This window comes from Microtus pennsylvanicus, chromosome X (assembly GCF_037038515.1).
Source record: "Microtus pennsylvanicus isolate mMicPen1 chromosome X, mMicPen1.hap1, whole genome shotgun sequence".
In the NCBI taxonomy this organism is placed as follows: Eukaryota; Metazoa; Chordata; class Mammalia; order Rodentia; family Cricetidae; genus Microtus; species Microtus pennsylvanicus.
The window spans coordinates 53,257,322-53,284,647 of NC_134601.1; the positions used below are offsets into that span (position 1 = coordinate 53,257,322).

At 42.8% G+C, this 27,326-nt stretch overlaps 1 protein-coding gene across 2 annotated transcripts in view; it reads left to right on the forward strand.

Moving 5' to 3' along the window:
- Positions 1–3,193: 3,193 nt before the first annotated feature.
- Tmem255a (transmembrane protein 255A) overlaps positions 3,194–27,326 on the forward strand; it is a 52,988-nt gene continuing 28,855 nt past the window's right edge. Inside the window, exons 1-4 of one of the 2 annotated variants that reach the window (XM_075958960.1) lie at positions 3,194–3,592; positions 10,291–10,433; positions 20,901–20,963; positions 23,410–23,499. In XM_075958960.1, coding sequence (XP_075815075.1) covers positions 3,535–3,592; positions 10,291–10,433; positions 20,901–20,963; positions 23,410–23,499 — 354 coding nt within the window. In that variant the 5' untranslated portion in view covers positions 3,194–3,534. The remainder of the gene's footprint in view (positions 3,593–10,290; positions 10,434–20,900; positions 20,964–23,409; positions 23,500–27,326) is intronic. The other variant, XM_075958959.1, reaches the window with a different exon arrangement.

Sequence of the window (27,326 nt, forward strand, 5' to 3'; positions counted from 1 at the left end):
CATATAGCATGTGTGAATTAATATGTGTGCATGTATATTTATGATATGAATGTGTATGACCATCCCTTTTAAATATACATGCATAATGTGTGTGTGTGTGTGTGTGTGTAGATATCCTGGTTCAGAATCGCAAATTTGGAGTCTGGAATGTACTACATTAATTTAACTAAGTCAAATTGATCATCAAAATAAGGAGGTGATTGTTTTGAGTATTCCCAGGGTGAATGTGTAAGAAACAGAGCGCCATCTGGCATTTTTCTACTCCAAAGGCTTCTGGGAAGAGTCCTCATTATTGGCTTCAAGAAGATAGAGAGAATTGGGCTGCAGCTCTGTTGGCAAAGTTTCCCGGTGCTGTAAAATAGTTTGCAACCTAGGGCAGCACTATATGCTTGATTAAACTCTCAATGAAAAGGATTTATTTTAAGCTGCTATAATAATTTCTTTTTTTAATCAGAAACTAACCAAGCAATTTTACAGTAGTCTCCATTTGCATGAAATACCTGTTCCTTCATCTAGATGGGTTGTCTATTGGTAAAATTTATTAAGAGTCTATTTATGCATACAGTCTGCACATGTTTGGAAAGGAAGAAAATCGGGATGAATTCCATGAAGAAATTGTCCTTTGCTTTTCAATTGCCCAGTTCATTCTGAATTCAGATAAACTTTCTTTGGATGAGAAAGAAATTTAGATACCTGAAGAAAGGCCCCCACTGAGTCCCCCTACCCACTAGTTCTCACTCTAGCCCCTCTCCTTTTCCGAGATCCAAACAGGTACATCATTTCTGGGAAGGAGACTGCTACTCTTTCATGCCCCGTGACAGCCACTGCTGCTCTCTCTGCTCGGAGTCTCAAAGTCATTTTAACTTGACTGCGTGTTTGCTGTGTTCCAAGGCCCATACCTCCCCCTCCCCAAGAGATAGTATGGAAGACATACATAGAAGTCAAGGCTTTTTTGTTTTTGTTTGTTTGTTTGCTTGTTTGTTTTTCGAGACAGGGTTTCTCTGTAGCTTTGGTGCCTGTCCTGAAACTAGCTCTTGTAGACCAGGCTGGCCTCGAACTCACAGAGATCCGCCTGCCTCTGCCTCCCGAGCGCTAGGATTAAAGGCGTGCACCACCACTGCCTAGCTGAATGCAAGTCTTTTAAACAGCTGGCTCCTCGAGTTCTTTTAGAAATTATGTTCACACATGACTCAGGAATACAGACGCTGCAGAAGGTAAGGCTTTACTCCCCCCACCCCCATTAAGAGTTCCTGTTGGTTTGTGACTCTTTTTATAAATGTCCCATACCATACGCTTTCTGTTTCACTGGATGAGTAGGTGCATCTCTTTCTAAGATGCAAAAGCTTCCTTGAGTCTACTTAAGGCAGCACGCTACAGTAACAAGCTTGTATTTGGCATTTTTCAGCCCCTCTAGCTGTGTGGTTGCTTAGGGGAGACACTCATTGCTAAACAAGGTGGCGGTGAACAGTCTTCCAGCCTGTATAAAAGTCTCTTTTTCTCAAGGCTACTTTCACGGAAGCAAAATAAGCTGATTATGAAGCACTCCTGAGAAATCAGGGCTGGTTGCAGGAGTTCCTCACATTAAACATGAGATATTCAGAGTGGTAGAAGGAAGAGCTAAGTAAATCGGATTGAAAGACAGTCACTGCTACAGTATAAATACAGGTTTTCTTTCTGCCTCCCTGGAGCTCCTGGAGAATGACCTGTACGCCAAGCTTGATTAAGACACCCATCTTTACAAGAGCGGCCATCTTGTGTCTATCTAGGACATGTGCCACAGATCTTTAAACCACGTCTGTAGTGTAGGACAGCTAATAATACTTGACACAGCATTCAACCTGGCCCCTGGGGCGCCCAAGTTCTTTACAAAAGCCTTCCTTTTTAACCTTCAGGAAGAATCTTTTCTTCCTTTGGAAGGTGAGAAAGGGCAAGGGCCTTTGGTTCCATTTCCTGGGTAAGGAAACAATGTCTCAGAGCAGATTAGCAAGGCAGATCTGGAAAGGAACCAAGGACTTCACCCCCATTCCTTCTTCTCAGGACTCTGTGTGGGAGTGCGTGTGTGCGTGTGTGTGTGTGTGTGTGTGTGTGTGTGTGTGTGTGTACACATGCGCTCATAAAGAGGTCTGAGGTTATCTGTCAAGAGTCTTCCTTAATCATTCTCTCCATCTTTTTTTTTTTTTCGAGACAGGATCTCTCACTGGACCTGGGACTGGCCAACAACCCCTGGGATTATGCAGTCTCTGCACCTTCAGGGCTGGGGTCACAAGCAAGTGCTGCTGCACCTGACTTTGAGCTTGGGCTCAGTCCTCAAGCTTGCAGAGCAGACACATTGCCCCATCTCCCCAGCCTGCCTGGAGAATTTCCTACTTGGGTTGAGTTGCAGGAGCAGGGCCTTGTAGGCGCTTTTATAGTAAGAGCCCTCGACTAGAGCTCCCTCTTTGAATCACTTTTCTGTCACTTAGTAGCTGCAAAGTCACAGAGAATTTTTAACTCCTGTTCAGTTACTTCATCTATAAAATAAGCTTACTGATAATCCCTCTGTCTCCTCTTCATGGCTGCTGTGGTCTAAAAAGCCTATCTTGATATAAAACTGTCTTGAACAAAAACGCAAACTGGGATCCTGACATAGTGTCATGTTTTCTTTAGCTGAACCTCCTTCTAGCTCTTAGGGGGCCGTTAGTTCTAGAATTCTCAGTTGTGATGAATAAGGCTGTGTTCTCTGTCTATAACTGCATAATTTTATACACTCTGGTCACATCCCTTCCCAGCCTTCATCATTCTAGACTAAAGAGTACGAATTTGTTTAATCTATCTTCATAAGGCATTCTGCTCCCCCTCCCCCCGTCCCGACTCCGCAACCACCACCATCCTTTTGATTATAGAGTGGCTCTTCTCTGGATCATCTCCAGGTCCATTATGTCATTCTGGAAGCTGTAAGATCAGACCTGCATAAGTGTGTGTGTGTGTGTGTGTGTGTGTGTGTGTGTGTGTGCGTGTGTCTGCCTGTCTGTCTGTGTCTGTCTGTCTGTGTCCCTGTATGCGTTCTCCAGTTCTGAACCTCTGACTCTGCCCTCTTCCCCAATTATAAATCTTGTAAAAGGTTTACTGCCCAAGCAAGACCCTCTCTTTAAACTGCAGAGGACAGTTGGCCCCAGGCTGAAGCCTTCTTTTTTCTCTGCGCAGCTTTGGCCCCAAGGGGCGAAACCGTCTCCCTGTCTGGCTTGGGAGGCTGGGAGGTGGATAACTAGGATGGGGAGGCCGAAGGGGGGGTCTTGCGCAAGCGCACGCTGCTGCAAGGACGCCAATGCTGCTGCCTCTTGGAGCATAGGGAGGCAGAAGAGGAGGGAGGGAGAGGAGGGGAAGGGAGGGGGAGGCGGCACTTGGGCTGCAGCTCTCAACCCGAGGCTGTCAGTCTCTCTCAGCGCTCTGAAAGACCAAGAGAGGCGGCGGCGGAGTAGGATGCTCCGCGGAGCGCCCTGAGTCAGGGGCTCTAGAAGGAGCTTCGGGGACCGGGGCAACTGGACAGCTTTCATCATGCATCAGTCCCTGACTCAGCAACGGTCCAGCGACATGTCCCTGCCCGATTCCATGGGTAAGTCTAGCCGCTAGTCCTGTCCTCAGGGCAGCGATAGCAAGGGGATAAGTGCGTTGTCCTCCGGACAGCTGGCTCCTGGCTGCCCCAGAGCCAGAGAGAGGGCAGCTGGGTTGGGGGTCCTCAAACTCGAGTGTCTGGGAGGTGGAGACAGGAGCCCCAAGGGAGCGGCCCAGCTGTGATAAGGGTGACGCGCTGAGACTGGAGCGCCAAGCTAGGGTCGGAGTAGCCCTACCTAGCCCGGAGTGCGAGTGTGTGCGTGTTTGTGTGCGTGTGTACAGACTTGCAGCCAGTGGTAAATTCCAGCTGTTTGCGCATCAAAACACTTCCTTCAACCTGCGACTTCGCTTTCGATTCAACTCTCCTTCTTTGCAAAGTCCTCATCACTTCTGAGATCACGACTAATGAAAATTAGACTAAGCAGGGTCTTCACCACCCCCTCAACTCTCTAGGTGCTATTCTGAAATTCAGACCTGCAATGGTGGGGGGGGGCTAATTTACAATTCGCAGACGGGGGTGGGGGCTGCAACCCCGGGGACTGGGGATGGGGGAAGAAAAAGAAGGATGCTGGCGGGACGGGAATTCCTAAAGAATCACTGAAGACAGCCTAGCCCTGACATACGCAACAGAAAGATCAACAGTCCTTGAATATGCTTATTCTTCTGCTCCAGATACACAGAATGTGTGTGAGTGTGTGAGTGTGAGTGTGTGTGCGGGGGGGGGGAGGTAAAGAACACAAGAAAAGAAGATCCAGCGAGAGCCCGCGCATCTTCTGAAGTCGCGCTTTTCCTCTTCAGAGGAATGAAGGGGGAGGGGCACCTTTCAACCTTTTTTAAAAATTAGGGGATTGCTACCGTCTTGCATCAACTTGGTGACTCTTTGAGGGAGCTATTCGGTAGCTACAAACGAATTAAAAAACAAAAACAAAAACAGTTTCCTTTAGCTGTTAGGCACCTTCCCAAGCCCTGTGATTTCGCCGTGAGGAGAAATTAATTTAGAGCCTGAGAAAGCGGGAGGGGATTGTTGAGCCATGATTCCACCTAATCTTAAAATTTGCCTTTGATACACTTTAGCAAAATTCATTTCACCTTTTCTATCACACTTCACAGTCTGCAAAACTCCTCTGTCCCGAATTTCTGCCATTCAGTCTTCTCCGATGAATTTGCTGGAACATCCACAGGGGAGGGGCCGGGAGAAGATTGAGCCCAGTGTGAGCTCTCTGCTGCCTGCAAAAGACTCAGTCGCAACAAATTTCGTTCAAGGAAGGGGCCTCTGAAAGTATTATCACCTGGATGGTGAAAATATTCTTATCTCCAGTGTTTTGGCATGTTTACTATGCGACTTGTGCTTTTCATTTTTAAGGTCGTAGTTATTTGGAACTGGGTACAAAATGAGACCAAGGACTGGGGTCCAAATCCAGAGCCCAGTAGTACCAGATTCTCCAGTACCCCCGCCCCCCACCCCACCCCACGCACACACAGACACACAGAACACTAAACGCACTCCTTGCCTTGACCAGCTGTGGCGCTAACATAGCCCAGGCTCCCAGACATCAAGCCACAGCGCTAAAGAGAGCTGGACGCCAGAGGGCGAGGGTTCCGCAGCACCCTTTCTAACTGCGTGCAACAACCACCTGCAAACCAGTCCTCCCCACCCAGAGCCGTGTGGCTGCGGGGACTGAGGCCAAGGGTTCAAAGGCTTGCTACTTGACACCGCTCTGTGGGTTTCAGAACAAGATGAAGAGAATTCTTTCATTTATTCCCGGGGGGCCCCCCAGTCGGTCTTGTATTTCTATAAAGATCTGCGCAACAAGAAGCTAAGTGGGTTTGCCCAGCTCAGGTTCGCCACTGCAGGGAAAGGAATCATAGATCTCACATAGATAAGGTACTATCGCCGTGAATCGTGTTTTGGTAATAATCCACAGGCCAAAGTCACTAGAAAATTCTTGAGTAGAGTGATAACTCTAGGCTCCCACAATTTGGACAGCGGAGTCTCCTTGGAGTTCCCTTGCGCTGATCCCCCAGCCCAGGCCTGAATCAGCATCTAGGATACTCCCACTTAACCAAGCTCTGGCAAAGCCACCTTCTTCTGCCAACGGAAGGAGAGGTGGTGGGTTTGTGTTTCTGCCTTAAAGGGCAGCATTTCTGAGAAGATTCCTTTTACAGGGAAGACACAGCTGCAATAAACAAACAAATAGACAAATAAATAAATAAAATGTAACACACACACCACACTACACACGACAGAACACACACACACACACACACACACACACACACACACACACACACACACACCCCTGCACCAAGGTGCCTGCACTACTTTTGCTGGTTGCCTCGGAATCAGCCGTTAGTCCAAGGCTGGGAAGGAGGCAGGCACTTGGGAATTATGAAGAGAGTAATTTAGCTGCTGCGCCCCTCCATCTTCTCCCAGTAAACCCCTCCTCCACTTTGGCAACAGCGCCCTCAGGCGCTAATGCACCAATACTACACCAGGGCATTCTCTCCACCCCCAACAACACATTGTAATTTACTGAGCCATCTTTGATTTCTCCATGTCCTGAATAATTTACTAAAGAGGCGAGGGTAGTAGATCTCAGAGCCTTTAGGTACATGTTTGGGAGACTGGCCTTAAGGTTCATGTGTGGGCAGCCACCTGTTTCCAGGGATGCTCAAGTTGGGGACTTCTGAGATCCACTCTGCGGCAAAAGCTGACTCAGGTAAGCAAATGCTAATCCACCCGAACATTCCAGTCTGAAAAGTACCCTGTCACCAGCTCCTCAGTGCACAGAGCAGGATACGAAGCATCTCTACTACATTTCAATAAAGATTACATGACCTCTTTTAGGAGGGGGCGATCAACCAATACGTACAAGGTAAAGCACTAGTGTAAGAGGCAGGATCCTATAAGGCAGTATCCTATTTTAGAGTAACTCACAGCTTGGCTCCTGTGATACACCATCCTGGAACTGGTGGCCATCATACGAGTTGTAGAAGAAACCTGCTGTCACAATCTAAATACTCACTAAGTCCTTTAGGGCATTAGAAACTGAGTTAATGGGTGATCAAAGTGGGGGGCTTGATTAAGATAATTTTTTTTTTGGTGGAAGGAGCTTTAAGCTTGCTTCAAATGAAGAGAGGATTCAGATACAAATACAGATCCGGGGGAGGGGCCTTGATTAGAGGGACCAGAGGAGAAAGAATCTGATGCTGTCTGGAAGGGGGAGGCCAGCAAATGAGTGGGTGCCTCTAGAGCTACATCCTGGTCCTCCGGTATCTGGGGTGAAGGTGGGGCACTGCAGAGAGGAAGGGCTGCAGTAGCTCTGCTGGGGGGGGGGCAGGAAGTGCCAATAAGGAGATTTTGGCCTCTCACTGCTATTGGTTGCAATAGTTGTTGAAACAGAACTGCCTATACTATACTAAGTACCAAGTAGACGGGGTGGTGAGGCTCTGTGGTTTTGACACTAGTTAGCCATAAAGCTTTCAATTCTGGGGAGCCCACAAAGTGTACCCTATTTCAAAAAGTGAATTCTATGAGCATGACCAAATTGATTTGCACAACCTCTCCCCAGACGTTTTCTCTAGGAGGAAAACAATTGTGGGATGTCATTACTTGTTTATTTAGTAACTGCTGGCTACTTATTTATTGTGTATCTGACACAGCAAAAGGCATTCTTTACAGCCTTCGAGGTTATTTTAAGTAGCTCATGGTCTGAGCTTTTTATATGCTAATTTTTTATTTTTTAGAGACAGGGTTTCTCTGTGTAACAGCCCTGGCTGTCCTGGAACTCCCTCTGTAGAACGGGCTGGGCTGGCCTTGAGCTCACGGAGACCGGCCTGCCTCTGCCTCCCAAGTGCTGGGATTAAAGGCCTGTCCCCCCACCACCCGGCTTTATATGTTAATTTAGTAAACAAAACCTAAATAAGATGGTCCTATATTTACAGAAACATCTAAGGCCAGCCCCAAATTGTACCTTAGTAAAAACAGGGTCCTCCCGCCTTCTAAAATACAGCAACAGGCAGGCAAATGGCGTAAGTACATACAATTCCTGCCTTTTAGGATCTCTGGCCACACTTTCCAAGTACCTTAAGGCTTGTCTTGCTAAAAGTAGAAATGGACTTTATTAAGTCAAATTAAAACCACAGGTAAATGGGGGGGGGTGTCTTCATTTCAAAAGAATTTACCCAGAAATTCTTAAAAATAGTCACTTCTCCAAGTGCAATTAAAATCATTTGATTTTATGTAGTTAAGGTCTTCAGAATGTTAAATAAAAACTGACTGACAGACTAGAGACTAGGTAGTCAATCTAGTGCCCTAAGAGTTGTTTGAGCAGTGTGATCTCAAACCAATCTTAGTCGGACCCCTGTAGGGTGGTAGGATCTTTGGGTTTTTTTTCAACAGATGAAATTTCATTTCAGATTCTAAAGCAAAAGGAAAAAGAAAAGATTTCCAAATGACACCATGTGGTTTGCTGAGTCACTTTTCTGACCTGGCTCCTAGCTTTTAAGAGTTAGAGTGATATTTGCAAAGAAGACTCCAGGGCTGTGGATGAGCTTAAAGGTCGTTTGGTAGGAACGAGCCGGTCAGCGAGACAACAAATTAGAGAGACCACACCAGCCACACTTGCTCTTCCGATTTAGTCTCTAAGGTTACACAGTCCCTGTCTGTGTAAGATGCTCTCTGCGTCTTCCAGGGCAGAGAAAGGCTCGAGTTCATATGTGCATGGCAAACACGAAAGCAAGAAAAGAATGGGAGGTTGTATTAGTGAATTCGTGTTAGAGCCCCACAGTGGAAGCCTGGGATATTCACCTAGTATCTATCATGAAATAAAATTAGGAACCCGGGTTTACAGACTCCCTTGGGTGCTCTGGAGTCAACAAGAAGGATAAGGAACCTGCAGGTAGATGAAAGAAATAAATCCTGTCCACTCCCCCACTACCCCTCTACTGTTTCCTTCCCAGAACCAGGCAGTCCACATGGCCAGCCTTTGTTCATTAGTTTACCAACAGCATTCAGGTTGTCCTTTGCATCCCTGATGGCTACGGCAGACAAAGGATCCTGCTGTCACAGGTGTCTAGGGGCTTTTCGGTTTTTCTGCTTGGGGGCTGGCTTTCCACTTCACCGCAGAGTGAGCTCCTTTACAACCCCCGTTGCCTCTGAGACTGGAGCTTCACAGTAGGTTAGGGGCCTGTACCAGCTCAAACCGCGCCTCCATTTTGATGTAAAAAGGTCTTAGAATAGTATTGTCTTAGCTGGGTACCTGATGAGTCACGTCCCTTAGTTTCAAGGATGATGTCAGGGGAGACCGTCAGCCCCTCCCGCCTCCCTCCGAGCCTTCGGTGGAGAGCACACTGGGAAAGACCCAGGGTGGCATTTTTACGTTACTCTTCTACGTGGAAAGGTAGCTTCAGCAGGCTGCTGGAACAGCCCTAGTTCCTGTTCACTCTTAGCTCTAACTACCAACAAGCCTCTCTCAAAGGATTTTCACCTCCCTTCCCTTCCTCTTTTTCTTCCCTCTCCTCCCAGTAGTGCAGTCTGGGCAGCTTCTCTGCCCCATAATTTGCAGAGGCTGCAGAGAGGCCTCTCAGAATGTCGGGTCTTATGAACAGACAGAAACCAAAGGTTCTCATCAGGGCCACTCAGGATATTTAAAGACCGATCATACAGCTCCCCACTGCTTCTTAGAGCCCTGTCTTCCTTAGGGCTTCAAGAGAGCTGGGTCCTAATAGTGTTGCCCATTTGGTTATTTTTTTCCCCTGAGAGCTCCTAGGTGGTTAATTCTCCCGCAGTATTTCCTATTGAGGAGGCCTTCCTTGCGCCAGAGAAATGCCTGCATGATATAAGGCAGGGCTTGGTTCCTAGCATACACAGTACTTGGTTCCTAAAAACATTTTAAATTGAAAAGTGAGCCTAGATACCATTTCTCTATCTGACTTAATAAGCTTGGTTTTGAAAAAAAAATATTGGTTGGTGCTATCATGTGTGATAAGCCCTGAGCAGGAAGGAGCATGGGCTTCATGCCATTTGAATTTATGTCAGCCTTGCATAAGCGTAAGTGTGTATAAGTTATAATCCTTCTTAGCTACCTCCCCTGATACAAATCTTTGTGGACTAATAGCCTTCAAACATTTACTTTATTAAGCACATTTGTTATGTGACAAATCTGGCCAACACACCATTTTTAAGTTTATGCATGAGGCAACAAATGTCAGAAATAAATGAAAAATAAAATGCCAGTACCTGGCTCAGTTCTGATATTTACCCTAAAAATTAAATTTCATATCTCTAGCTTCTAAGAAAAAAATGTTCTTCGTTACCTGGTGCCTTTAGAATAGTTTCCTTTAAAACCCTCATACAAACACTTGTCGTTCATCATATGCCTTTATAATCTGCCCTAAAAAACACTCCACTAAGTGGTACGACACATCTTTTATAGAATGTCAAAAACACAAAATGGTTTTGCTGTTATATAACTGCTGAGTTTTCTCCTCTTGTTTGTTTTCAAAGAAGCACAATGTTTTTATGAGGAAAGTGGCGCCCGGCGACTGCAAAACGGAAGGTTCCCTTCTTTCTCTGCAGTTCACTCCCTAGAGATACCCCAGTTAGCAACAGGGGGAGGAAAGAAGAAGCTTACTAGTCCATTTTCTCTGCTTTTCTCAGATGAACTGAGCAATTTCAATGTCTCTCGGTTCTTACAGGGGCCTTCAATAGGAGGAAGCGGAACTCCATCTATGTTACTGTGACTCTGCTTATTGTGTCCATGTTAATTCTCACGGTGGGCCTCGCTGCAACGACCAGGACCCAGAATGTGACTGTGGGAGGTTACTACCCAGGAGTTATTGTAAGTACAGAGAGCAGAGGTCAGTCTCTGTCATTTGCTGGCTACAGAGTTAAAGACTCTCCTGGGCTAGTTTTCAATTGCCTTTGAGTTTTTAGCATTTGCTCCGATTCCCTCGCTCTGTTTCTTTGTAACTATACAGAGAGGTGACTCTCCTTAGGAAAAACACAGGACTGAAAGAGACTTGGAAGAGTCCCAGTGTCTTCCTTAACTAAGATTGAGATCCTAAACATGTCATCTTATTGTCTAGGGTGTTGGTTTTCTGATTGAAGACATGGTCCTTTTTAGCAGCATCCATTTTAGCTAAGTGCTCGCCTTTGAGTTGTTTTCCTGTGTGTGATAGAGGCCACCTGATCTTCCCTTGAGTCTGAGAACACCAACATCTCCACTTTTCCTGGCCAAGAGCCCTCATTCACTTGCAAAGTGGTCCTCCCAGGAAAGGGTGTGGAAGACATATTTTTAATATGTGCATATTTATTCATTTGTAAATCACATACACACTCACAAAATGTATGTAAAATGGAAATTCAAACTTTAGATGAAAATGAAACTCCAATTTTAGTATCGTTTTATACAAACACTAAAATGTTACAGGATGTTATGTACGTTGTGTGAAGTTCAAAGGGAATACCTACAAGCCCATATTTCAAGTGGCCCATGAGCTATTTGTGAATATTTTTGGCTGGATTCTTATCAGGCATGTTTAAGTTGTCATCAGAGCCACTGGTCTTTAAAAAATTCTTTAAAATATGGCTCTTACAATGTGTCTGATTTTAAAACGTGTACAGGAGGTAGAATAGCAATTCTGCCATTTTTCACTGGTCATTTGTTATTAGGATCAACTTCAATTTGTAATTCCCCAATAGGATTTCCAAATCTCTCGTCCATTTTGTTAGTCCTCACTTGGTTAAAAGTTGATAATCTAATCTTATCATACATAAAATGGCCTACCATTAACAATTCACTACTTGGAATTTGCCCTCTTTGCAAAGGATGGCACCCGTGATCTGGTCTTCCTAATGATAGAGAAAAGCCAGTCACAGTCCATTTATGGAACATTGTCATAACGTCTGTTTTCTTACTTCTGATAAACAGTAAATAAGAATCAAAGTTCTTAGTCCAATGGATTGTTTGCCCTCCCCTGCAGTGTGTGCAATCCATTTTCTCAATGGTGGAATTTGCTACATAAAAATAATCTCATTTACCAGCTTGGTAACATAATGAGACTCTGTCAAAACAAAAACCCCTTCTATGAATAATACTGTTGAACCCCAAATCTTCAGTCTAGAGATCGAATCTTATTTTATTTTTAGATATATTTATTCATTATGTATATATACAATGGTCTGCCTGCATGTGTCTCTGCAGACAGAAGTTGGCACCAGATCTTATTACCGGTGGTTGTGAGCCACCACATGGTTGCTGGGAATTGAACTCAAGACCTCTGGAAGAACAGTCAATGGTCTTAACCACTGAGCCGACTCTCCAGACCCCTGAATCTTATTTTAATATCAATGAAATGATTCCTGAATTGTAATTGTAAGAGAGTAGGAAGATGTTAAAAATGGTTCATGTTTTTTTTTAAACAAAAATTTAAACAGCAAAGAAATCAGACACGATGTTAGGTCTCAGTCTGTATTTCTCACTCTCTCACTCAGAAGAGAAGAGGTTAAGGATGACGCCTTTAACAAGCGTCACTGTGAGTGACCAGCTTGGAGCCTGTTGCCTAGGTCACCAATTCCCTTCCACACTCTCACTCCTCAAGAGCCTTTTGAAAAACTGGGCTTGACGTTGGGTCTGACGTAAGCTGAACCTCCTTCAAGCCTAATGGAAGTTCTGTAGTTTGGGGGGGAAGGTAGGGCTCCCCCAGCTTAGGGCAGGTGTCTCACAGACCCCGGTTGGTACCCAGTGCCCTTTGTTAAACATGTGATGCGAGAACTCACCCTGTCCACTTCCTGTGGTGAGACAAGAAAATCAGCTGTCAGCAGAATTGGGTTTTATTTTTAAAAGCAAGCAAAGGGGAGGGGAAGAAAGAGAGAGCATTTTGGTGGCTTGGAAAGGAATTTACAGGGTCTTTGTGACTTTGTGTGCTTCAGGTTGCTGCATTAGTGAAATCTCTCCAACAGAAGAGCAAATGCACAAGCCAGGATCCAGAGTAGCTGCGGGAGAAGGGAGGGTACTTTTCATGTTAGTGCAAACCTTCTCTGTAGAATATCTGACTGTGGGAGGCTAGGTTGGAATACATTAACAAAGGAATAAGGACTCGTGATTGCTGTTATTCAAGTACTTGATGTTCAGCTAGCACTGGTAATTGAAGCAGCGGGGGCATTTCCCCTTCTCCCCCCCCTCCCCAAGCCGTGTGTGTATGTGTTTCACTAAAAGTAAACTTAATCAGAGATAATGTTGCATCCCTGTCCCCCCACGCTGGTTTAACTTTACAAATTTGCTCTCTGAATGTTTGTGGATCATTTCTTTAAAATGGGTTTTAATTATACAGAGTGAAGCAGAAACGATAGCAGATAGAACAGTCAAAAAAAATCCATTTACGTTTATAGGTCAGACAGTGTTATAGCAAATACAATTAGGACTCCTACCTCTGCAGCAGTAAATGCCTGAGAACCCAGATTTGCCCCGGAACGAAGGGCTTCACTAATTGAATAGTTTGGGTTATTAGGGAGAAACGGTGACTTCCCCACCCAGGTATGAGCATGAACCTTGTGCTGAGTCTGTGAAAAATGCAGATCTCTCCTCCATATCCCCAGAGACTTTGATTCTGGTGGACTCTATGAATGTGATTTCTTTTCATAAGCTAATCTTTGACCGAAAAAGTAATACAAGCTAAATATACATTTTACTAGTCACCCCAGAGGCCAGATGGGAGATAAAACACACTTAACAGTAAAACCAGAGAGAGTACAAATCAGACAGAGTATTTGGAGATTCTGCACTGTCAAATTGGTCATTTTGAATATAAATTATAGTTGCATGGATCTGTGAAAACATTTCAAGTTATCCTGAGCTCAACTATTTTGTTCTCAAGTCCGACTAAATGTGTTAGCAATGCATGAGCATTTGAATGTTCAAAACATAAATTACGGATAAAATACCCGATTACAAGAAAATGGTCACACATTTCACTTAAATACTAAGACCTGCATTTCAAATGCAGTGAGGTGTTTAATATGCAGTGAGGCATATTATAATAGCATGCTAGCTAGTCTACCTGAGTTATAATGTAATGTTGTCATTCTAAGGTACACACGCACACATGCCTCTTTAAGGATGAGCTAACCTGTACAGGCTGAAATGTAAGGTTTTGAACCATTTGGACTGATAAAGACAAAGTGGCTTATGATTTTTTTTATTATCCTCCAATGTTTGAGGCATCTTCCATTCCTTTTTATTTTGAAAGCCTAAAAACTATCCACGACCCTTGGTTATTGAATCAAGCTGAAAAAGGCTGGGGCAAGGAGGAAGGTTGCTCCATTCATTCTTCTAAATCTTTTCTTGCCAGGAGAAGGAAGTCTGTAAATGTGTTTCCCAAGCAACCCACAAGATGGAGTTGGCCCCTTGATCAGCAAGGAAAACCTTTCTGGCTTTCTAGTCTCAGGGTTATTGTCCTGTAAGGCCCCGTGTTTTCTTTCAGCACAGAAACATGGGAGCTTCAATCCATTTCCTGGAGAGGGCTAGTTGATTGAAAACCATATTGAGTCACAGTGGGATATCAGCAGACAGGGACAATAGGAACATTCAATAGTGTAGAAGCCTTCTCCTAGCTGCATGACTTTCTTTACCTGCACACATAAGGACTCTGTAAAGAAATGTAAGGACATTGATGTCCAATGGTATTTTGAGTACTTAGGAAACAATCAGGAGCCCTGGAGAGATGGGTTTTGTGATTGCTGTAAATTAAACAGACATTGTTCTAAAACAATTTCTAAACTTCCCGAGTGCATTTTAAGGATATAATTTAAATCCTGATGTGTTGAACAAACTTGTTCAATGCCACAAGTGTCTAACTTCCATTGTCTTCTTGTTGGCCTGGTGGTATGCCATGCAGAGCTCTCTGAAGAAGCCCTCAGTCTGGCCTCCTGCTGCTTCTGCTTTTCACAGCATCGCCTGCTTATAATTTGAGCTTTTCTGCCTCCTAACTGCCACTTACATAGTTTTCCGAATGTTCTCTCTATTGTCTCTACTAAATTCTGTCTATTATTCTACATAACAGGAACATTCTTAAGCTACTGAGGTTTACAGTGTTACCTATTATCTTTGAACTCTCTTCTATTGAAGCCTCTTATTCCCGCTTCCCAGAAAAGACTCTTATCTTATTTTGTGTTCTCTGTTGGACAATATCCTCATTTATCTTTGTTTATACAGGTCCACAATTTCTTGAGCAAAGTATACTTCAGGATTTAGACTTTAATTTTGGAGAAAATTATAGTGATATACCTTCTAGCATTCCAGTAGGACTTTGGAAAGCAATACAATCAAGTTCTTTCATAATTCTGTCATAAAATATGAATTTTAATATAAAGTAGGGTAAAGATTATATTTTAAAAAACTCATATCAGTTCAAGATCAAGCTTTACCACCGAATTGGGCATCAGAATGTTCATTTAGTTTCCAGGGATTTTTGAATTTCTGGGTTATAGAAAGGAATTGTGGACTGTTTTAGCTAATAGTAGCATGAATTCCTTGAGCCTGTCTCACTGTTCTTGGCATCACATCCCACCTCAACATCCAACTCCAAACCATAGATCAAACACAAGATATACCATAGAGTATATGCTCAATTAATATTTATTTGAGCCTCTGTCTTGGGTGTTTGGGGCAGTGGATGCGAATAGGAACAGGTAATAAGGTCCAGTTGCCAAAGAGTCCATCAGCTAGATATGATGGCCCATTCCTGCAATCCCAGCATCTGGGAGCCTGAGACAGAAGGAATGACAAGTTCAAGGCCACCTGAATTACAAAATGAAGCTTTGTCCAAAAATTAAAAAAAATACCCTCAAGCCAGAAATCCATAAAAACCTTCCTATCTGACTCTAATTTCTAGTGATTGGTATTTTTTATGTGATAAGAGGAGAGCAGCCAAAACAAAGAAAACCAGTTATTTGTTCAGTTAGTGGAAAGAACTATGGAAGTCCAAAGGTCTAAACATTACCTGATTCCTTGAAGCTCTTGATGAGCAACCAAAAAGTACCTTGCCTTTTGGAGGTCTTGAAAGCTACCATTACCATTTTTTTAAGTGTGTCTTTTTTATATGCATGGGAGTTTCTTCCATGTATATCTATGCACCATGCCAGAAGGGGACCTTGGAACCACTGGGATTTGAGGTACAGGTGGTTGTTAGTAACCATGTGGTTGCTATGGAGCAAACTAAGATCCTCTGGAAGAGCTAGCCAATGCGCAAACCACTGACCCCTTCATCTGGGCCTTGAGAGCTAGCATTTGATTAGAAGCAGCTGCCCATTTTCAGGAGACTGGTGGCTCCTTTATTTTTACCCCCTGAGCTCTCTCTTGCTATATCCCTGCAGAGAACACTTTCCCTAAGGAGTAAGACCCTGTTGCTTCAAAGTCACTATTCTATAAACACTGACCTGGATGTGTAGCACACGCTTTTAATTCCGGCATGCAGGCAGATCTTTGTGAGTTCCAGAAGAGCCAGGGTTACATAGTGTGACCCTGTTTTAAAAACAACAACAAAACCCACAAGTAGCCACTGACCTCTAAGGCCTCAAGATGTGACTGTTGCTAACTAGATAGTCTGAGGGCTAGTCCTGGCTTTGAGATGAATGTGGTATACGGTTCTTATAATTCTCTAGACTTCTGCTTTCCCTTCTGCCAAATGGGAATGATAGTAACACTTTTAAACTCTGTATCATTTCTATAGTCAAAGATGGGACACAGGTATACATTTAGTGTAAAGTTCTTAGACATAAGGTCTTTCAACAATACGGGAAAGTTTATCTGCCTACAACCTAGGTAAGTGATTTCTTTCATCACTCAATAGATGTTAGTTCCTTGCCTGCCGACCTCCACACATCTTCTGAACCCATATAACATGCCTCCTCTTCTACAGAAATTTAAGGGTACCTTTTATTTAGCAGCCACATACTTCATTTCATTTGATCCTTGTAACAACACTGTCTCATAAATACTTTGATATTACCATTTTAAAATGTTTAGATCACATTTATCTATTTAATTTTTAATTTTGTGCTGAGGATAAGGTGGTGAACATGAGCAGGCATGCCACAGTGCAGGTGTGGAGTCAGAGGACAATTTGGTGAAGTTGGTTCTCTCTTTCCATCATATGGATCCTGGAGGTTGAACTCAGGCTATCAGGCTTAGCATCAGGGTCCCTTTCCTGTTAAGTCATCTCACTGGCTCCATGATGCCCATTTTATAGAAGAGAAAGTTGAAGCACCAAGTGTTTCAGGGACTGGCCAAGGTTACATGGCTTATGAGTGGCAGAGCCAGGACTATGATCTGGAGTGAATTCCTCTCAGATCACAGAGTCCTGGGTTTTTTTTAAATATATATATCCTGTGGTCCTTAACTTACAAGACTGTGAGCTCTTGGGGGTCAGGTGTGATGTCTCTTTATAGATCTGACATAAAATTTTTGTTGCGTTTTACACAATTGAATGGGTTGGACTGTGTTGGAGGAGGCTGCTTGTTGGTTTCCAGCTTCCCGGCTAGCTTAGACCCAAAATAATTACACAGAAACTGCATTAGTTAAATCACTGCTTGGCCCATTAGCTCTAATTTCTTCTTGGATACCTCTTACATCTAAATTTATCCCATTTCTATTAATCTGTATATAACCACAAGGTCAGGTCATGGCCTACCAGCAATGTTTCAGCATGTCTATGCTGGCGGCTCCATGGCATCTCCCTGACTCCACCCTCTTTCTTCCAGCATACAGCCTAGCTTTTCCCACCTAGTTCTGTTCTTTCCTGCCTTAGGCTCAAAGAAGTTCTTTATTCATTAACCAATAAAAGCAACACATAGACAGAAGGACCTCCTACACCATTTCCCCTTTTCTGTTTAAACAAAAAGGAAGGCTTTAACTTTAATATAGTAAAATTACATATAACAAAACAGTTATCAAACAAGAATTACAGTTATAATATTTATATCTACTTTATCTTTTATCATAACTAAGGAAAACTATATCTATAACTATAAATTCTTCAACTCCATCAAAGACTCCAGAAGGATATATTCTTACCTAAGTTAACAGGAAGTGCTTTGTAAGCAACTTCCAAAACTCTAGAATTGACAAAGACGCATCGCTGCCTAGACAGTCACCCAAAGTTTGTCTATACCATTGGGACATCCATCTTCAGCCTACAGACCCATAGTATCCAGCAGATTTTTCCATGAATCATGAAATTTCAAAGACAGTTCTGCCTATATTGGCAGTTTGCCAGTCACTTTCTTTTGTATCCTGCATAATGTCTAGTAGAGTCTTTCATGAAGCAGGAACACCAAAGAATCATCTCACTTCAAGTTCATCAGTCATTTCTCTGTGGGTCCTGCATGTCTAGTTCTAGTCATGCAGTCCAGACAAGAGCAGTTTCTTGCCCAAATGGCTAACCAACTCCATTAGGAGCCTCTTCAATGCCCATCACCTTCTTGAAGTAGCTTGGTGCTGCCAGGAGCAGATGTGTTTCACTATCATTAAAAGTCTTAGGTTTTTAAACATTTTAAATGCCATATTTTGAAGGTCTCTGAAAGATTTGAAGAATACCTATTTAACTGAAATATATATTTATACATCTACAAAATCTAATAGTACCTTAAGGAAGGAAGGATTTATTTCAGCTTCTAGTTACAGGAAACACAATCCTTTGTGGAGGGGAAGGTCTGGCAGCAGGTGCGAGAGGCAGCTGGTCACACTGCTCATCCTCTGCTAGCTTGCCCCTGTTCATGAAATGGTCCTGCTCACACTCCAAGTGAGTGGTCTGCCCTCCTCAGTCAAATCTCTCTGGAAACACCGGCACAGGTGTATTTCCATGGTGATTATAAGGTTTTTTTGTTTTGTTGTGGTTGTTGTTGTTCAGCAAGGTCTCACTATGTTGCTCTGGCTGATCTGGAACTGATTTGTTTAGATCAGGCTGACTTCAAACTCACAGAGGTAAGCTTTCCTCTTCCACCATGATTCTTACTTCTGTCAAATTGACAATCAATATTAACCATCATGCTTTCTTAGGGGAAGATTGCTGTTTGGGTTCAAAAGATAGTGTATAAATATCCGTGGAGACTGAGAAACTGTCTGGTTAAAGGATGTAGTTGCCCTGTAAGAGGTAATGCTCTGGATTTCTAGTCTCCACAAGTGGCTCACAATGTCTTAGCATAAAATAATACTTCATTGAATTCCTCCATAAAAATAAAGCTATGAAACATATTAGGAGGAGAGGAGACAAAACATGGAGATGTTTATGGAATGAAAGAAGCAGTGACAGAATTTTCCAGGTCAAATCACGTTTAGAGCGGTTGCAAAGTTACATGTCTTTTGTATCAGTGAGATTGCCCAGCAGGTAAACGCACCTACCACAAAGTCCAACAACCCATGTTCAGTCCCTAGGGCCCAGGTGATGGGAGGAAAGAACTGACTCTTTTAAGTTGTCCTCTGACCTTCACTCTCACACCATGACACTCATGTGTGTGCTGTGTGTGAGTGTATAAATGAATGTAATAATGTAAATAAATGAATGTAATAATAAATCTTAAAAACTTAAATGTCTTTTAAAATGTAATACTAAGGGCAGAATGGCTTCATGGTTAAGAGTACTGGTCACTCTTCCAGAAAACCAGGGTTTGATTATTCCCTGTACACCCACATGGTAGCTCACCACTACCTGTAATGTCAAAATCTTTCTCCCTCTTCTGACCTAGAGGACACTGCACACACATGGTGCATAGGCATACATACAGGAAAAATAGCCATCCACATGCAATAATACATTTTTAAATTAAAAATATGATTCCAGTCACTAGAACAAGACAGTATTTTCTCAGTACTAACTATATAGCAGGTGCTATGCAAAGTTATTTGACTGTATTGTTTGAGTTAATCTTTACAGAGTTCTATAAGATAACATTACGGTGGTTCCTTCTGTTTTACAGACAAGGAAGGCTGATTAGTCAGTTCTAGATTGCACAGACATTAGTAGAAGATCTGGGATTGCATCACACACAGGCTAGTACGATGGCCATGATTACATCAGTATACTATGAGGCAACATATTGTAGCTGTACTTGAAAGAATATTGAGAGGGAGAAAAGCACATGTCAGCTGTTGCAGGAGGCTAATCTCAGGAGGCTGGGATGGGGTGGGCTATCATTCACACACATCAGCTTTGGTTTCCCAAGAATGGTTGCTGGTCCTGCAGAAGGAATCTTTGCTTCCTTTCAGTCTCTGCCATTCTTGGGATCCTGAGGCAAACAGTTCCCCAACATGGTCCCATCAGAACCAGTTCTTGGGTTCATTAGATTTCCCAGCCTAGATGCAAAGCTTGGGAGTAAGATTAAAGCAGATGCCCCTGTGAGCCAAGATACAGCTGCAGGTGCAAAGTGAGACTGTTAGTGAGGCGAAAGAGAAATGGTGTTAAGATTTATTGGTCCATTTCCACCACTTTTTACTTCTTCCATTTCCATACCCATCAATAGCTATTGGTTAGCGATCATTTTCAACTGAGACCGGCAGACTCAATCCACTAATGGCGGAGCCTAAAGGGCAGTGGGATCTTCTACACTGAGCCATAATCCCAGCCACTTAGTCAGGGAAATTGTTTTTCAGGGTTTTACACTGCCATTTCTGTTCACCCTTTAATGAATGCTTTCTGTCCATAAATGAAGCAGAGATGGAAAAGGAGGGGAATAAGTGCTAACATAAATTGCAGTAGGTCAACCACAAATATAGGCTTTCCACAAAGGTTCTTTTCTATTTCTATTTTTTTTCTAGTATGCGTTAAGGTGCTTGCTGATTCCTAAAGTACTTCCTGAGTTTGATTAGTATGCCTGATGCATCAAAAATTGCCTTTGCAAACCTTTATTCTGTAATCCATGCTTCAGAGTGCAAGGTCCTTTTCAAAACCAGATACAGATCAGGCAATAATGTATGCTTTTCACCATTATATGTCTCTTACTGAATCACCAGTCATATGCTAGGTAATGGATATTAAAATTGAAACAGGCAGGCTCTAAAAAGCTATAGTTGACCTTTCCCTTTCGTTTGGGGGCACAGGAGTTTCTTTTTTCAGTGTGAGTCATTGCTATAAGAGAAAACTGCAAATAATAAATATATTTTCACCGTACATAGTGTGTTTGTGTAAGAAGCTACATGTGGCTTTGACATTTACACTCTCAGTTCTTTTCCACTATCCTGAATCATGGCCAGGGACTAGAATTACTGTGTGGGCAGGTTGATTGTCTTTCTAAATGCTATGTTGCTTTACAGCTTGGCTTTGGATCATTCCTTGGAATCATCGGATCAAACCTTATTGAGAACAAGCGGCAGATGGTAAGTTTTCACCATTGTAGGAAGCTCAATGTTTATGTGGATGACTAGTAGCACATCTCTTAAGCTTGTGCAAATTTGGCCACAAAAGAAACTGTTATTTCATCTTTTTCCCTAAGCCTTCAGAGAACTTGTCTCATAGTGAGCTGGTGGTAGGGACTGATTTGCATCTTGCCCAGTGTTTCCTGACTGACCTGCCCCATCTCTTTAAGCTTTCTCCTTCATGCTCAAAAGAATTCTTCAGGCTGCTCAATCAGGCTGCTGTTCTGGCACAGAATGCCTGTATTTCTATGATATACAGTACTGCAGCCCTGAATTTTTGGTTACTTTCATAGCTTCCTTTTGGTTACATAAGGATTTGGAAACATCTTCACAAAGGGTTTTTACCTTTTAGGAGATTATAGTCTAGCGGACTTCAGTTAAGGAAACAAATGTAAGCTGGGCATGGTGGTGCGTGCCTCTAGTCCTGACACTCAGGATGTTGAGAGAGGAGGGTCAGGAGCTAGGTTCAAGATCACCTTTGAATACTTCTTGAGTTCGAGGCCAGCATGAGCTACTTGGCACCTAGTCTCAAAACCAAAACCAAGACCCAAACTAGAAAGATAAAGAAAGTAAACACACTTAAGACCTAGATCAGACAAATGAAATTTATGGTCTATCTACAATATCTTTGTGTCTTTGCCATCCCCAGTTATAAAGCTGAGAGGAGGGGGTCAGCATGTAACAGAAGGTGAGGTTTGCCATCCTAATGAGATCCCCCAAAGGCAAGCTGATGTATTTTCCTGGTTGAATTTTGATAAGGCTTCCTTGAGGGCAAGAGGTAGAATGGATATGCAGAATTGCTAGCACAGCAGTTTTATAGAATCACAAATCAGGAAGCCTGGTGAGTGTTCAGACACTGGCCTGATCAGACTCCCCGTGGACAAGTCTTTGTGGCATCGAAACTTTGGCAGTGGGGTCTGTTTAACATCACGCTTAATAAAATGATGTAATAGCTCTAGGGATAGAACTCTAACCATGTGTCTCCCCCAGCAATATGGGAATCACTGCCAGGGGACTTCTCTAATAGTTTCTTCTTCCATTTTACCTGGACTTCATCCCTTGCCAGTTGCGTTTGCACTTTGGGCTTAAATTATTCAAAATAATGGGGGAGGGGGAGTTTTAATTGTAGAGCTGATGATAGCATAGCTAATAATGCCAATTTCATGACATCGTTCATCCATTATTTACCAATCATCTGCAGTGCTGTGAAGTGAGATTTATGGAGAGAGGTTTCTGAACACCTCCCAAAGGAGATAAGTATTTCCTCTCAGCCTGCTGAAGTGGGTGAACCCTAGGGTACCCTTGGCTTTGATCTTTTTCCTTCTCCCTGGGGACTAGCTTGATGCCATGTTGTTGCCTCCTCTTTCTCCCCAAAAGCCTCAAGAAAGAAAAATGCTGATTCCATGTAGCTCAGAGGGTCACCATGGCAGACTGTGGCCTCATGTACCATGTCCCTTTGTCCTTCGAGACATTCTGAAATTGTGATGCCCCCACGAGTTAAAGCATTGTCTTGGTACTAGAAGACACACTTTAGGAAAATTTTTGCTATCTAACGGAATTAGTGAATTTGCCAATTTGGTTTTGCTATTTGAAAATTTCTAGCTAGGCCTGTCTTCCTAGCCCGTTGGTGGCTGGATTAGAAGTTTAAGGCCAGACTTATCCATAAAATAAATTTGAGCCAGCCTGGGCTACATCAGCCCACGTCTCATAAAAGAGAAAGATTTTTTTTTTTTACATATACCACACAGAATTTATCCATTTCAGAGACTTCAATCCTTGGAAAATTTCTCTGATACGTAAGTGTTAGTAAATTGAATGTCCCCTTTCTTCAGTGATGTACAAGGTGATGTAGAGTTAGGCAGGATCCAAGAATCACTCTTGTTATCGTAAGTGTCCAATGTGTCATCAAGCAGCAGAGTTAGGGGGTACAAAAACAAAGGGCTATGAGTTGGTGGGCACCCGTTCTTTCATAGGCTAAGTAGCGACACTAGACACACTGTTTCCCCTTGCTGTGCCTCCATTCCCACATAAAATAAAATATAGGATTGGATTACATGATGTTCAAGGTCCAACATTTTTCTGAATCTGAGGATGGAAGGGCTATGCAGTTAAATTCCTTCCTGGATAGCATGCTGGATAGCAGCAAGTTTCTTTGTTTGGTGCTCACAGAATGAATTGATGGGCTTACCCTGGAAATTTATTAAAACAGATTGCTTCAGTTGCCCCTTCTCTCCCTCCCTGCCTACTCCCATGCCCACTCATCCTGCATGACTTTAAAAAAAAGCATCCCCCATCAGTGACAGACTAGAGTTCTGCTTTGGCTGGCAGTCTCTGGGGGATTAACCAGTCTCCAAAAGCAGCAACAGCAGCAAGCTAACAGACATGCTGATTTTGTTTCCTCCTGCAGCTGGTGGCTTCTATCGTGTTTATCAGCTTTGGCGTGATTGCAGCTTTTTGTTGTGCCATAGTAGACGGGGTCTTTGCTGCCAAACACATTGTGAGTATTATTAGCCTTGAACTGAAGTAACTGTGCAACACTACAAACCCCCAGTTAATGTGTACCGAGTGCTTCGAGGGGCACACACGTACAAGGGAGAAGGAAGCTCTTCAGTCTTCAGTAGCTGGTAGTCAAGGTGACAGCATCAGTGAACAATGCAAGCATCTAGAAAACTGGGCAGAAAATGGCAGAACACACCCCAGGTGCTGTAGTGGTACCTGGAGTTCATTGTGTCTTGAACTTCAAAGCACAGGAAAGACTTCTAAGTGGCAATAGAAATAGGCCTAGCCTTTCGGCATGTGAAATTTGGAAAGGCAAAGACAAAAGCATGGGGTTAAGGGATGGCTTGGAACTAGTCCTGGGGGCAGTGATAGAGAAGAAGGAAGCCATATGACTTCCTGGAAGTGCTAAAAGTTTCCAAATCAACCTTGCCTTCAACGGCCACAAAGAACAGACTGTGAGGACAAAGCTACCTTTCTCTCAGACTCAAACATTGCTTTTTCCATAGCAGCGGTTGCAATGGAATGATGTACTTGGATGTCTGGAGAAAGATTAGAGCTAAATCCTCTACCTTGAGTTCAGTCCTTGGGCCCAGGTGTCAAATGTTTCCCACTCTGAAGAAGCCATGCGTTCAGTAAGGGCCGTCCTCACTCCTGAGCCCTAAATTTGTGCTGCTTATCTGGAGAAGTCTGGACAAAGAACTGCCCGTTGAGCTCCTTATAAAGGACTTCGCTCCCTTTTCAAACTTAGTTCTTTGACAAATTCCAGGCATGTATAGAAATGGATCCTGATTACTGTCCCCATCCCTCCTCTTTTTATCCCCTCCCACTCCCATCAACAGCCACTCCCCCTCCCTGTCTTTTTCCCAGATTCGTGATTTTTTTTATTTCATTTGTGACTTTATTTAATTTGTCCAGAGACGTCTGTGTGACCATTTTATTGGGACTATGCATTGCAATTTGGTGGAATCACCAATGGGTACATAACTGAAGGCAATGCCCCCCCCCCTTTACTGAATTTAACTGTAGGAAATAGTTCAGCAATATGTTAGGGATTCCTGGGCCCCTGTTCATGCCCGACTGTTAATGGGTTCACTTTTGTACATACCCAGAAAAGTCATCCATAATTGTTGAAAAATGTGCATTTCTCCCCGAAGATGGCATTTTGCAACCCCTCTCCATAGCTTCCAGCTCTTACATTCTTTCTGCTTTATCTTCTATAGTATTTCCTGAGTCTTGGAGGGACTGGTATAAATGTTGTGTTTAGGGCTGAGCACTCAACTGTCACTGATTCTCAACACCTTTTGCAACTGTAAGTCTCTGTGTTTATCACAGTTCACTAGAAAGAACGGCTTCTGTGATTAAGGCCAAGAGTGATAATTGTCTACTTGTATCAACATATGTATTTATTTTTTTTAAATATTTATTTATTTATTATGTTTACAATATTGTGTCAGTGTGTATGTCTGCAGGTCAGAAGAGGGCACCAGACCTCATTACAGATGGTTGTGAGCCACCATGTGGTTGCCGGGAATTGAACTCAGGACCTTTGGAAGAGCAGGCAATGAATGCTCTTAACCGCTGAGCCATCTCTCCAGCCCCAACATATGTATTTAGAAGCTGGGTCAGTGCAGTGTTGATTCAGCTAAACAATGGAATTAAGGTCTCCCTCAGGGCCCATGACTTCCCTCATCATGTGCTTTTAAGCAGATTTTCAGTACCAGGTATAGATTTCCTCCGATGGGGTGGGCTTCAAATCCAATTGCAGAGTGCTTGATTACTACCAATAACAGTTCTCACAAGTGGCTTCAACATTCCTGGCAGGTTAGTATTATAGTTCGGAGCGTTCAAAGCTAGGTTAGACTATTGATACCTTTTCCATGCTAACAACTTACATAGCACCTTCTGGCCCTTGTCCTTCTTTTACCATGTTCTGTTTCACCCTTTTCCAGATTTCTGGCCCAGGAACAACTTTCCTATTATCCCAGTAAGCATAGTTAGTGTCTAGAAGACATCATAATTTTAGGGTCCCACAAAAATGTTGCTATTTCTTCTCAAATAAGAAAAATGGTGATCTTTTAGGTTGGGACAAAAAAGTCTGGCACACAACATAAATATATTTGTTTTTATTCCAATACAGTCAAAAAACATTCTTTAAGAATACTTTTCAATGGAAAAGGGAGACTGGGAAAACAGACGAGTCTTGGACATAAGAAATCATTAAGTAGCCATGATGTGGTCCAAGGACCAGCATCAAGAGCAAGATGCAGCACTTCCCAAGCCTCCAGAGCAAACTCAGTTTTTTTCCGCTGAATTAAGCTTGAAAATGAAAATGTTCCCCGAACTATTGAAAATTATATTTTCTAAAAGAGCTGAATCAGAGCACAATTAGCTTATCAGAATTTTCTGTGGCTCAAATGGCATGTTGGTGCACGTCAGCCATTGGCTAATTGTCCAGGTCATTTGAAGAAGCGTCAAGGCTGTGACGAGTTCTGGGTTAGAATGACCTGGGACATCATTATTTCAATTGGAGCGCCTTTGTGGACTCTTCTTTCAGACAAAAGAGCCTACTCCTTATTTGCCAAAATCAAAGGCCTCATTATTGCTAATGCTGTCTACCTAATCAGCCTCTGAAATTAGAGCCTAAGAAAAAATCTGTCTAGGGAGAAAAAATAAGGTACGGAAAAGAGATGCCCTTTCTCTGATTTGTTTTGAGGGTCAGGAATATAAATATTATTTCCTCTACCAGACTGAAATATTTTAGCTAAAAGAAGTCACTTTGTTCCAGCCATCTTTTGATTCCTAAATGATATAACAGTAATTATTAACAGTTACAATTATGTTCCTTAACATAGCAATTACGGTGGCCTTTGCATATTACTCCCTGAATCTATACATGTTTTGTAGCATTGGTTGCAGTCAGCCATAGTGTGCGCGCTATTTTGTATTCAATAAGAGCCATCTTAATAACACTAATTCCTTGTTTTTTATGTAATACATTAGGTTTTCAATGTGTTTTCACATCTATTACCTCCTCCGAGACCTACAGCAATCCTGTGAGATATGTAGGGCAGGCATTATTATCCCCATTTGACAAGCAGTACTCACTCTGAAACAGTCTCCATGGCAACATAGGCCTAGCGACTCAGAAGCCTAGAGTAGATTTTGATGGCATCATGAACTAAAATGGCTTCCTTTTCTTCTTCTTTCTTCCACTCATAAATGTTTTTAAAATGTATTTACTAAAATATAGTTTATATGCTGAGCAACTCATCTATTTGAAGATTATAATCCAATAGTTTTTAGTCTATTCACAGCTAGATGGGGACATCAGATAGTTTTAGATTCTTTTCATAGAAAAACCCTATGTACTTTGCCCATTATATCCTATCTCTCTATCCTCTTCAACCCGAAGCATCAACTTTAATAGCTATTCCCATTCTACACATTTCATACAAAAGGAACATAGTACAATATGTGGACTTTATGATTGGCTTCTTTTATTTAGTATAATGTTTTCAAGGTTCATCCAGGTTATACCCCGGGACAGTGCTTCATTCCTTTCTGTGGTGCAATTCTGTATGAATAGAGCACATTTTGTTTGTCCATTCACCAGTTAAAGGGCAGCTGGGTTATTTCTACCATTTTACTAGTATACACAATGAAGTAGTTAACATTTGAGCACATGTCTCTGATTGGGCTTATTTGCATTTTCCTTTCCTTTCCTTTCCACTTAGGAATGGACCGGCTAGGACATCCGATAACTCTGTTTAATTGTTCGAGGAACTGCCAGACTGTTTTCCAAAGTGGTCGTGCTGTGTTATACTC